General features: G+C 43.5%; 1 protein-coding gene across 2 annotated transcripts in view; it reads right to left on the bottom strand.

Moving 5' to 3' along the window:
* Window positions 1–230: 230 nt before the first annotated feature.
* Myof (myoferlin) overlaps window positions 231–13,124 on the bottom strand; it is a 151,247-nt gene continuing 138,353 nt past the window's right edge. For both annotated transcript variants that reach the window (XM_078037972.1, XM_078037965.1), the window contains 6 exons: window positions 9,912–10,053; window positions 7,272–7,371; window positions 4,835–5,025; window positions 2,843–2,952; window positions 2,315–2,462; window positions 231–781 (listed from right to left, as the gene is read on the bottom strand). In XM_078037972.1, coding sequence (XP_077894098.1) covers window positions 743–781; window positions 2,315–2,462; window positions 2,843–2,952; window positions 4,835–5,025; window positions 7,272–7,371; window positions 9,912–10,053 — 730 coding nt within the window. In that variant the 3' untranslated portion in view covers window positions 231–742. The remainder of the gene's footprint in view (window positions 782–2,314; window positions 2,463–2,842; window positions 2,953–4,834; window positions 5,026–7,271; window positions 7,372–9,911; window positions 10,054–13,124) is intronic.

The raw sequence follows: 13,124 nt of genomic DNA, 5'->3' as shown, positions 1-13,124 counted from the left end.
AATTGAGTTAATAAACATCAACTTACAATGATGCTATGCCCTGATTAAGAACCTTTAATAAGTGTTAGATTTTATTATATATTATATTAGCCTCAGTTGGACCCACTGGCCAAAATTTTGCAGCACATTTTAAGGTCAAGTGGTGTGCCATGGCATTTGGTCCACTGAGACCACTGGGCTAGAAACTTCCTCCTTCCCAGCTTGGCCCACAGATAGAACAAACAACTATGTGTAAAAAGTGAAATAGTTTTATTTGCATTCATCACAGAGATTGAAGAGAGTCTCATGATGTTTATTCATACAAAATATCATAACAGTGGTTTGTGACATAAGGAAGAATTACTCCATTCTAGCTGTTTTTATAATGCAGTCTTTTTTCCTGATTACAGATAAGAAATCTATGGTGTCAAGATATGGAAATTTTCAAATTCCATTCCAGCAATTTCCAAAACTTGAATCAAGGAATGGAGGACACATAAATGGAACCAGCCACCTTGAAAAAATACTCTTAAAAATAGGACTAAAACTTTAGAAAATATAACTTTTAATACTTTGAAAGGTAACAAGGTAAAATTGTTGCTCGTTGGCCTGACTTTCCAGGATTTAGTGTGGTCAAGTAGTGTAGGTTGCTGCTAGGCTGGAGCTTCTGCCACCAACCAAATCAGATGCAGATTTGGTCCGTAAGTGGAGACAGGATTCCCTCGTTGCTGGAGGACTTGTGAGAAGTTGTCTTCACTTTTTATTAAACATTTGGCTTTACGATTTTCATTGATAAATAGTTCTAGAAAGGAAATAGAAACAGCACATAAAAGAGTACGTTTGTGTGTGTACATATTTATATGAAATGTTATATAGCTTTTATATATCTAAAATGTTAAATAAATTTTAAAAACACATTTAAGTTAAGATCTCTCAGTCCTGGCACTACTCACATTCAGGACCAGATGGCTCTTTGCAGTGGCACTTATTGTGCCCTGCAAGACGTTGAGCAGCATCCCTGGTCTCTCCATACTAAATGCCAGAAAATCCCCCCAATTATGACAACCAAAGTGGTTCCAGAGCTTGCCAAATGTCCTCTGAGGGAACAACACCCTACCCCCAGTTGAGAACCACTGGTCTATGTCCATAGAATATAAGTCGGGAAAAAGATGGACTGGACTTTCTACAACTGGCAAATGGAAGTATTATATGGGGGCAATGAAAACATAAAGCTGCTACTGGACTGGAGCATAGCTCAAGGTAGAGGGGGTGCCTGGCATGTTCGGGCCCTGGGTTTGATCCCCAACACTGAAACAAACAGTCCTAGTGTGCCTGTAGGACTACGTAACTAAGCGCAAAATCATGTGTATTGTGATTAATATGAATTGGAGCAAGAGTTTTTGAATGTCTTCTCAGCTATCAGTGCCTCATACCTTGCTGCTGCCCATGATCTCCTCTGCCTGGGCCGACCATTCCTTCACCATTCACCAAACTGAGTTTAAAATGCCACTCTCCTTCCCCTTGATGAAAACATCCTCAGCAATGGGCTCTTTGTGGTCATTTGCTCAATAACAGCTTGCTTCCCACAGGAATGTACTTGATCGTATGCCTGGTTGATCCCAGGGTATGGAGTGCTCATGGGCAGAAATCATGCCTTGGTTACCTCTACATCCTAACTCTTAGGCTACAGTAGATGCTCAATAATTCCCTGAGTGGAGGAATGAAGGTGCAACTTCTATGCACATGGCTAGCTCTTGTACCAGTTATCACCAGGGTGATCATGTGAAATTTAAGGAGAGCTTATATGTGACGTGGGCTTTAGAGAATGAGATTTGGATCGACAAACTGGGAAAAGGGATTCAGATAGGTAAGTGCAATAAATATTTGGGGTCAACTCTGTAGCTGTATAGAGTATGGGGTTTGTAGAGACCTTAATAAGTCAGGATTGGGGATCTTCAAATACCAGGGCAAGGAGTTAGGGTGCAGGATGGTTTAGAACAATAAAGCTTGAAGGCAGGAAGGTTAGCTGGAAACACTGCCCAGGTGCCAAATAAACGCGATATGAAGTCCTAAGTGCTTTCTCCTCCAATTCCCAGTCAATGTTTGTTTTTTTTTTCCCCCCAGACCATAAAGTTCTGCCTGTGATTTGTGAAGCCCTGAGAATGCAATTCTAGTCACTGGACACTTCAAATAGATTTTCCAGAAGCAGAACCGTCCCGACACTAGAACTGCTCAGAGCCCATTGTTCTAAGCAGTGGTCCAGGCAAACACAGTTAGATGCCCAGGTCCAGTCCACCCTCACACAGAGCCGAGACAAGAGGTCCGGGCCTCCTACCGGCAAGGAGTAGAGGAGCACAGCCAGGAAGAGCAGCAGGATGAGTAGGATGAACAGGCCGATGATGACCCACTTAAACCGGCGCCACACGATGAACCGCATGGTCTTGCAAGGGTTTGTGAACCAGAGGAAGGAGGTCTCGGGTCGGCTGAAATGCAGAAATAGAGTATCACCTACCCAATTCGGGAGGGACTGATTTGCCTCAGAGCATAACACAGTTTCAGGAATAATCATAACATTTATAAAGCCAGGAAAAAGATGCTATTCTCTGTAGTTGGCTGAGAAAGGCTCAGGGACCCTGTACAGCCTCCTAACATGCTGAGGACACGGAGCTTTGGTTTGTGGGGAAGGAGAACAGTTAAAATGCAGCCAGATCGCCCACCTCTCTGCACCCCCCACTCCAAGGCCCACTTTCAAGTACAGAATTAGGACAGCAGCTAATCTATTCCATTCAGAATTAGAAGGGGGGCTTTCAAACCACAGGTGTTTGGGGATCAGACAACCAGGAGAACAAAGAGGGCCTCTCACTTGGGTGGGTCCAGCTTGGGGTTCATGTTGGGTTCATCCCGCCCCTTCCCAGCTGGCCTCTCGTCTGCCTCCTTCTCGTTGAGGACCTCCAATGTCATCTCGACTTTCCCCTTCAGTAAAGCAGAACAGGGTAAACACATGACATCACGTTTCACAAATATTTTCATTTCAACCCAAGGAGTATTCCCCAAGCAAAGATTTTTATTCTTGTAAAACAATCCTTGGATTGCCTTCAATTTTCCTCAAGAGAGTTCTTCACATTTCCTCTGCCATGTGTGTTTCTGAACTGACTCCATGTGGGAAACTGAGAGGACACACCGCTCTCTCTCTTCTGTGCTTCTTCTTCTGTGTGTTCCTGACATGACAGCATTCCACATCAATCTCGCCGTCTCACACACCTTCCTTTGTAACTTTACATGGACCCAGACTAACGTGGCACTGCTAAAGACAATAGTTAACACATATGGAGCATTAACTATGGGCTCCAAGGAACCAGGGCCATGTCTCCCCACACTTGGTATCGTAGACCTACTGTGTGCAGTAGTGCTGGAACTTAGTAGGTACTTAATATGCATTAGCCAAATCAGTCAATGGATGGGTGGACGAATGAATGCTGCCTCCCTGATGACAAGGTTCCTGAGGGATGCCCGGGCTCCATCTATGCTTTCTATATGGATAATCTTATGTGATGCTCACGAGAGTCTCAAAAGGTACTATGCTGGTCCTCAGGAGGACCTGAGGCTGTCAGAGGTCTAGAAACATGTCCACTTTTATATGGTGTTTTAACTAAGATTGTAACAGACTTTCCAGGACCTCAGAAAGCCCAGAAGGGGCTAAGTTCCTGAGAACTTGAGAAGTGCTGACCCTGATACCCACTCAGGCAGAGGCACTCAGATGGCTACTTTGTGTATGGGCTGGAAGAAGCTGGGGCACCTTGCCTGAGCTGGCCCAGCTTATGTTTGAACCTATAAAACGGAGATGATGTTTACTTCACAAGGTTGTCAGCAGAATTCAAAAAGACTATATGCAAACAAATCTATAGTGACAGAAAGCAACCAACTGCAGAGGACACAGGACTCTTTGTGGGTGATGGAAGGTTCTGGCTCTTGTTGATGGTGGTGGTTTAATGGGTGCCTACATGTGCCCAAACTCACCACATTGTGTCCTCTGAATGAGGGAAGTTTATTTTGTGAGAAATATATACCAAAATTGTTTTTAAAAAGAAGATTATGAATGTAAGACCCTTAGCATGTTACCTGGTTCATAATTAACGATCACAGATGTTAGATACAACAAATGAGCTAGTCTTTTGTGACCGATCATGATAACTTGCCATACTGCCTCTGTGTGTGTGTGTGTGTGTGTGTGTGTGTGTGTGTGTGTGTGTACAAGTGTGTTACCAAGGAGTGAATCCAGGGGATCCCTACCACTGAGCTACATCCCAGATCTTTTCATTTTCTTAAAATTTTGAAACACAGACTCATGCTGAGTGGTCCAAACTGTCTTTAAACTCATGATTAACTGTTTCAGTCTCCCTAAGTAGCTGAGATTATAGGCGTGTGCCACTGTGCCTGGCTCAAAATATATCTTGAATTCCCCAAACATGTTTATAAGTTACCGCCTTCTTACTCAGTACTCCTTACTTTTTCCAACTTTTTTTTTTTTTTTGATGAGAGAAGTTCAAATTTGAAGATTCTTTTTCTGTACTGAGTAGTCATGAAAGCTCAGCATAAATTAACCCTCCCTGGTGAAGGCGTGTCCCAAAGAAATACTGTGCAACCACTTAGACTCCTACTGTTTGGATCATTTCAATCTCTTCACCTCCGCCCTGCAAACACATATTCATAGCGTCTCCCACCTTTTCTTGTAATCCCAGGTACAAACATTTTAACAAACTTAACACTGCCCTATCTAACCTGGAGTATATCTACCGATAAAGAGCAAAACCTAAATGATAAAAGGAATAAACAGTCCCAACCAGGAAATACATACAGCCATCACCCGAGAGCCATCTTTATCTGCGTAGCATGGCCACCATCCTCTCATGGACTTCTGTTCAAAGAGCGAGGCGGTCTTAGCTTTTAGGGGGTTCATGGTTTTGAGGTCTGGAATCATGTCCAAATTGCATTTCTCTGATGATTTTGCTGGAATGATCGTGTGATGCAAATCAAGTTCCAGGAAACCTAGCCAAGGAAACAACGTGAAATCCAAATGAGCTTCAAGAGGATCAGCCATTGTTCACAAGTGAACAGAACGTTCTTGTCAGAGAAGCAGACAGTGATTTTGAACAGGTGATGGGTGAGTTAGAGAAAGAGACAGAGGAAGACTTTTAAATTCTTTCCAGATAGGATGGAAAATGGCAGAAGAAATAACTGTCCCCTGCTCAGCCTCTCACAGAGGATTACATGTTTTCTTTCTCCAAGACATGAGCATAAACAGAGTTCTTCTATAAATTCAAAGCAATTCAACATCAATAGACAAAATCTCCACTGAACTCACAGCCCTTGTATTTGAAATGTACTCATTTTAGTTCTGTGCTGCCCTGAACAGGGAGGTCACTTGGCTGTGGGTAAAGACAACGGGTACTCGGAACATGGGAAGCTCCACGGAACGTTCAAGTTCAAGTTTCTCTTGACCTCAGAAATAGGGGCTTGAAGGAACATAACTCAACAGAAAACCCTCACCAGGAACTGAGAATCCTGGCCAGGACTGGGGTGTCTGGAGAAGCACACCTCTTCTATGATGGGGTGGCATTAACTCTTTGGTACCACTGAGGCAATAGGTGAAAAGTGTCTTTTGGGTTTGGGGACTCCTGAGAGCCATTTTCTTAAGAAAATGGAGTCTGTGATGTAGGGTGAACTCCACAGTAATAGAACAAGAGTCTGAGGAGTCTGGTCAGGAGGAGCGGCAATAAGGAGGTTGTGGTAGATTCACTTTAAACTGTCAGGCTCAGATACTGCCCTTCTGTGTATCATGGAGGCACAGGCCACAGCTGACCTTGCTCAGCTTCTTCTGAGCTTATGCCTGCTCATGTCAGTCTCTGCTTTTGGTGACTGGCTTGCTAGCCATTTTGAAATAGTCATTCCCCTTATTTGTCATCAGACTGCTTCATTTAAACTCTAGGAGGAAATTCTCTGTTATTCTGGAATGTTCCACCCATATGCTCTTATAACATAGCATACTTCTATACTCATTTGTTTGTTCTACTCTTTAAAAAATATATAATAACTATATATATATATTTTTTTTTGCTGATGGACACAATACCCTTATTTTATTTATTTATTTTTATGTAGTGCTGAGGATCGAACCCAGTACCTCATGTGTGTGAGGCAAGTGCCTTATCACTGAGCCCAAACCCCAGCCCTGTTCTACTCTTAATAAACACTAAGTTAAAAGAATTTTATTGGTTTGCCGTGATGGGTCAAGGGAGGAGTAAGATATAGCTATTGGTGGACATTTCTCTGCTAGGAAGAGCCCCTTGGAGCAGGTTGGAAGGAGGGAGGCTAGTCAGGGGATACTGCAACGGTCAGCCAAGAGAAAATGAACTGGCAAGTGGAAGACAGAAATAAGAAAAGAACTGTGCATGATAAGGCGGATTACATTGCAAGCACTGAGTGGTGGCCAGGTCCTGGGGAAAAGAGGAGTCACAGAGGACCCAGTGCTTCCACTGGGTGGCTGGGAAACGGAGGGACCCCGGGGTGAGATAATTTCATGGGGAGAGCAGATCTGAGGTCAGGGAAGAAATGCCCAGTTTGATTTCAGTTATGGTAAATTTTAGGGGACAGACAAGTACAAGGTGAATGGATGAATTGGGAATAATCGTCGTGATAGTTTCTTAGGACTCTATGAGGCACTAAGGCAGGTCAGGCTACACCTCCTGGGGCAGGAGCCATAATCTGCTGAAAGCTGAAGGACGGAACTCCACCTTCAACTAAGGTGAGAAGGCATAAATCACTGGAGTGGGGAGGGTGGCTGGAGAAGAGCCCGGGACGCTTCAGGGAAGGCTGCGTTTTAAAGGGTGGAAGGAAGAAAGAGCCAAGAAGGGAGGGCACTGAGTGGGGCCTGTGACTGGTGCCTTCAGCCACAGAGGAGATGTCCTGGGGCAGAGCAGTGGTGGGAAGGTCAACACGCAGCAGGGTGAGGTGGTGGGACTGTGGCATCCCACCCTCCCCCCACTCCAGTAAACAGACTCGATCCTTTTAGGGGAGACAGGAGCTGGTGTGAGCCCTTCCATGACAGCCCTTGAGGGTGGGCAGGGCCCATGGAAAGGGTGACACTCCCCATTCAGGCCACACTGCCCAGAGGACAGCCCTCTCCTATTACTGACCAGCAGTAGAGATTTAAGCAATTCAAGCTTTAATTGATTTCACTAATGCCAAGTTTCTTAGAATTATTCGATTCTAAGTGAGTAAGTAAGCCTACATACCCAAGTAGTCGTCCAGGGAAAACTTGTCATTGTCCCATATCTGAATGATCAGCCTGGGTGGGACTCTAAACTCTGTTTGGTCAATGCTCCAGAAATGCTCCTAAAATGACAAGAGACATGGACAAACCTAAATGATAGTGATTAGCGGGATCTGAAGCCCTCCCCTTTGGTCCCCGGGTGCAGCATTAAGGCATGGGGCCTTTATCTCCTTGCCCTCCCCAACACCCCTTCCCACTCGCCCCATTCTTCCACTTCATGTCAGCCTCCCAGAGAGTCTCAAGGCCACCAACTGAGTGACAAAAAGGATGTCCCAGGCAATTCCCAAAAGCAGATTGCCTGCCATGTTTTTATCAGTGTGACTTCCTCCTGCCACCCCAGGGGGTGGGAAGAAATTGATCTCCTTCCTGAAAGCCACTATGGCCTGCTCAGGTTATTCTCCCAAGGCCAGATGTTCTAGGCCAGCCCACAGCAGCACCTACTGCGGTGTTCCCTCTGTGCAGCCATCTCCCACCCATCCTACTAGACTTGATGTAAGAGCGTACTCTCAATTAACATGCAGTGGAGACTCGGGCCCAGATTCTACTCTCTTCTCAGTACAGATTTAAAACATTCTAAGCAGAGTGCAGTGGTGTACACCTGTGATCCCAGCTATTGGGGAGGCTGAGGCAGGAGGATCACAAGTTCAAGGCCAGGCTCAAATTTAGTGGAGCCCTAAGCGATTTAGTGAGACCTTGTCTCAAAATAAAAAAAATAAAAAGGGTTGGAGATGTAGCTCAGTGGTAAAATACTTCTACGTTCGATCCCTAGTAACACACACACACACACGCACACACACACAGAGTCCTAATATTTTGGGGTTTTGAAAAATATCTCTGGCTTTTACATGTTTGTAGTCTCCTAAGACCCTCAGATCTCTCACACTGAAAGTTCGGAGGGAAGACTAGGAAAGGGTCTTTAAGTTCTCAACTGTGATCCCTGCCTCTGCTCAGACAATATTAACCAAGAATAACACCTCCACAGCCCAGTTATGACTAAGTTCCTCTGGCCCTGGTGGACAGGAATACACCCAGTGTTTTGGGAATTTTAACGAAGATCATTGGGTTATATCCTGTTTTTCATATTCCTGGAATGTTCTCCTTTGCAGAACTGGGAGGGCCTGGCTCTGAGGGACTGGGAAACCCTCTCTGTTACTGTCCTTTGATCCTCCTGACTGTCCTGTAGGGTTATGCTTCAAGTACCATTCAGGGCACAGAAGGTCCAACTCTAGATGTGGGCAAAGAGGAAAATTAAGTTGACCTAAGGGCATTGCCTGACTCAGATGCCATCCCCTGCCATTCTGCCTCATCATTTGAAAGTGTATGTGATTCAATATCATATTGAGCCTCTGTCCTCTAGAAAGTCCCTTTGGAAGACATCCATCCCCCCAGGCACAGAAAAAGTGCTCACGATAGCATCAGCACTGAGTAGGACCAGCACTGAGTAGAGCCTGACCCAATGGGGCACAGGCAGAGGGCAGGGTTTGTTTTTGGTGTGTGTGATCCTGGGAATTGAACCCAGGGACTCATGTGTACTAGGCCAGCACTTTACCTGTGAGCTACATCCTCAGGCCAGCAGGTGTGTTTTGATAGGGTGTGGTGCCATGGATATAGGAGAAAGGAATGGGTCAGGGGACATTTGCTATTGTCCGTCCAGCTTTCAGGCCCCACTATTGGATTCAATCTGGACTAAATGGCTAACTTCAAGCTTGGCCAATCAGAGCACAGACTCACAAGGGCACATGATCTCAGACAGGCATAGAAAGCAATGCCCAGTTCCAGAATGCTGGCTGGTGCCTTGGGGACTCTCTTCTCTTTCTGCTGAGGTTTTCTGAGAGGACAGGACAAGAGGGGTTACTGGCTGCCCTCTTGCCTCTACCAGGGAAAAGCCTGCCTAGAAGGAGGCCCACAGAGGAAGGCAGAGCAGAGGGTAGGGAGTGTGGGACCAGTGTCTAAAGACATCTCTTCAACGTGGGATCCAGATGTGGCTAAAGCCAGCCAACACGGGAATTTTTAGGAATGTGAACCAATAAATCACTTTTTAAGTCTAGGCCAGTTTGAGTTGAGTCCTGTAACTGAAATTCTTACTAATTAAGACAACAAGGACCCTGAGCCTTCCCGGAAGTGCTTCTGAAGGAAGTGAGGCAGATACTGAAGCTTAATAAGGAGGATTAAAAGGGGCATTTAATATTTGGTCTCTGATTAATTCTGCCTATCATGGGAAAGATCATTTTCCCCATGACATAAAAAGCACTCATGGGTCATTGTATGTTCTGATGAAGGACTCTTTTTTCTATCCTTTATCTTTTGCCCTATGAAATATATCAGGGGGAAGAAAGTCATTTAATAGGGGCTTGTCAAATGGGCACACAAACCTCCAGTTAAATTCCCATCTACTTCCTAATCACACAAATACCTGTCAGTTGTGTGACCTTGGGCAAGGGCAAGTAGCTTTATACCTCTGTGGGTCTCAGATTCCCCATCTGTACCAAGAGGGAGCTGGACTCAGTGACCTCCAAAGTCCTGACCAGCTTGGACCTTCCCTGAATATTTGAGCTACGGAAGGCCCAAGAATCTACTTTCATTGGCCTATTTCAGAGCTCACTTTTTTAGCAACAATACAGAGTTGTTCGGCGGGGAGGTAGTCAAACGGGAACACAAATCTCCAGTTAAAATTTCCTTCACCATCCAAGGACCGGTAATGGACATCTGTTTTCTGTTTGTTTTCTTCACTGCCAGGAATCCAGCTGAAAAGCAGAGGCAAACAGACTTAGCTTGATGTGATTGACAAGTAATCTGGCCGCAAAATTGTGCAGTGATTAGGGGCGAGAAGAGCAAGAGAATTAATGCACTTTTCTTGGGCAGGTTCCAGTTATCGACGGAGCCGGGGGTGATTTATGAAGGGGAGGCTCTCTATTGCATCCAACACAGGTTGGAGCCAAATAAAATATAATTCCTCTAAAACCAAAGCAGGAAACCCTTTAGACTTCAGTTAATAGGGCTAAGGTGAAGTTTTCTGGAAAATATCAACAATGTAGCTTCTATTTCGGGTATACTGAAGCTTGCTGGCTATGATTTTTTGTCTTCACAACTATGACTCATTAGCGTCTGTCATCACTGCTGATAGGCTCAATGAATATGGAGTTAGCTCAAAATGTTAGCATTTCCTTTTCCATATCTTACTTAAGCAATCCAAAAAAAAGGGGGGGGCATGAATCAAGTAATCTTGCAGCTTCCTTTTTTATTATTCTTAAATTCGCCTGATCTTATTAATGAGACTAGCACTGAGGATGTAAGCTGTTATTTCCACAGGCTTATTTTAAGAGCATTCATTTCGGTAACAACATCACATCTTAACTTGTAACATTTTGAAATGTTTCCTTTTGCTTGTGCCTGGCACTCAGTAGACACTAAATAAACATGATTCTAGTCCCCATGGACCTGTTGAATGAATGAATGAATGGGACCAGAAGGAAGTTGTTGTCACATCTGCCTGCTACCGGGAAGAGTCGTGGTTTGGAACCAGGTGGTGACATTTGGTTTTAGACAGGCAAAATGGTGGAATGCATGTGTGGCTCTCTACACTGTGCGTTAGAATTGTATCAGAATCACCATGGAGCTTTTAAAAGTACTGATGCCTGGACCAGGCCTGGTAGAAGGTGGTCTTGGCTGTGACGCTCTCTGAGCCTCCTCTCCCACCTGCGCTCTCTGCCCATGGTCAACATGAGGACAGGAGAAATCATGCCTTGAAGGGGCAGAGTGGGAAGGGGGAAATCCTTAACTCAGGGTTTCTGATCATCACTTATGAACTGGGTACTTAGCAGGTGTTATTTTATTATTCTCAACAACTGTGCAGCCGTCTCCATTTTACAGATGAGGAAACAGCTTCAGAGAGGATTTAACTTTTACAAATTCACATAGCCAGTAATTGATGGAATTAAGTATCACTCCTAGGTCAGTCTGACTCCAAAGTCTGCCTCAAAGGACCATGGGGACTATAATGTCTTGTTCTAATATTAATTCCTAGTATGAGTAGTGGTACAAATATCCATCAACTACAATTATTTTCCTTTTTGCTAGTCAATTCACTGACTAGATAAGTTAGTTGAAAGATTCCTTCTGTTAACTTTTGAACTAACTCAAGAGAGATTACATTCTCTTGGCTATGATCTTGATGGCTTCACCTCCTGACCCATCCCTAAAATGTCACCATCATTCCTTCCTAGTTTGCTCACTCTGGCAGTGCTGCCTTTTTTCTTTTTTTGGTAAATTTTTTCACATTTAATTTTAAGACAAGTTAAGCAAGTATGTACAACTCTAATTGTATGCATTGGTGTGCATGCATTATAGCTTTGCATATAATACCCGAATGTATGTAGTACTAGGCATGGTATTTATGCATGGGTCATTTTTTTCTATATAGTACTTAGAATCCCCTCCCCATCTCTTTTTCTTTCTCTCGAGTGCTAAAGATCAAATCCAAGACCTTGAGCATGCTAGGCAAGTCCTACACCACTGAGCTATACTCCTAGCTTTAGCATTTAGATTTAATTCCAAATTTTACATGGTGCTTTAAGTTGAGCTTTACTCTTTGCTTAGAGGAATTTTCCTTCGATCCAGTATTACTTGAATTTGTTTTCTTGATTTGGAAAAAAAAAGTAATGCTTATGATAGTCAAATGAATTTGCATATATATAATTAGCTGGGATTAGTTTTCCTCGGGGAATGGTAATGAGATCTTGAAATGAGAAAGAATAATGAAGAACTTGATGAAACATTCCCTGTTTACACTGAACCTAAATAATAATAATCATGTCTTGAACTAAGTTTTGATTGAAGGTCACTTGGGATCATAAGTGAAACTTTGTTCTCACTTTATGAATACATTACATTTCAAGAAGTCTTATCTTTTACATAGCAAAGAACCAAACTCCGTCCATGTGGAATAATAGCAATAATTGCAGCTAACACCCACGTAGTGCACACCATCTGCCAGATACCATCCTGAATGTTTCGAGTAACTGATTCTTCTGGATAGCCCAAGGAAGCAGGCATTACCATTATCTCCATTCTATGCATAAGGGACAGTGAGTTTATGAGCTTGCCCAGTTAGCAGGGAAAGTGTCTGGATTTCAACCCAGATATTTTGACTCCAAAGTCTGACTTCTTAATCACAATGCTGTATTGCACTCAACATCTCTGATCAAGGCATAACAAGAAAGTAACATCAATATGGACTGTTTGAAATGAATATACAAGCAAGAGAGTGGCAAACAACTGGGCTGGGGACATAGCTCAGTTGGTAGAGTGCTTGCTTTGCATGCACAAGGTCCTGGGTTCAATCCACACACATACACCACACACATACACACACAAAAGGAGGGTAATGAACAACTATGCATTTTATGCACTGGATGCACTCAGGAAATATTAGTGAGAGGAATGATTTTCTTAAAAAATATGCCAACATTTCCTCATTTTCCTGACATTTGGTTGCTGGTAATAAAATATAAAGAAAAACAAATTTTGAAAACTTTACTTATTTTCTGAGGCTAGTTATCCACAGTGTCAAAGAGGACTAAAATGTCTCAGAAATAACAAATTTGCTTAATAAACTGAAGAAAATCTACTTTGAGAAATGATGGAGTGAATATCAGTTTTTAGAGTCATTAGCTATTCCTGCTCATATACAAGGTCTATATAATTTTATCTTTGATTTCTTCCCCTTCTCCCACCTGTGTTTTCCTAGAGTTTTCTAAGCAGAGGGAATTAATAAGATAAAATAGCTTCAGGTAGCCAAGAATCTTAGAGTGGGCCT

This window comes from Ictidomys tridecemlineatus, chromosome 1, assembly GCF_052094955.1.
Source record: "Ictidomys tridecemlineatus isolate mIctTri1 chromosome 1, mIctTri1.hap1, whole genome shotgun sequence".
Lineage (NCBI taxonomy): Eukaryota > Metazoa > Chordata > Mammalia > Rodentia > Sciuridae > Ictidomys > Ictidomys tridecemlineatus.
Note: the sequence above shows the minus strand (reverse complement) of the source record. Positions and strands in the feature narration are given on the sequence as shown.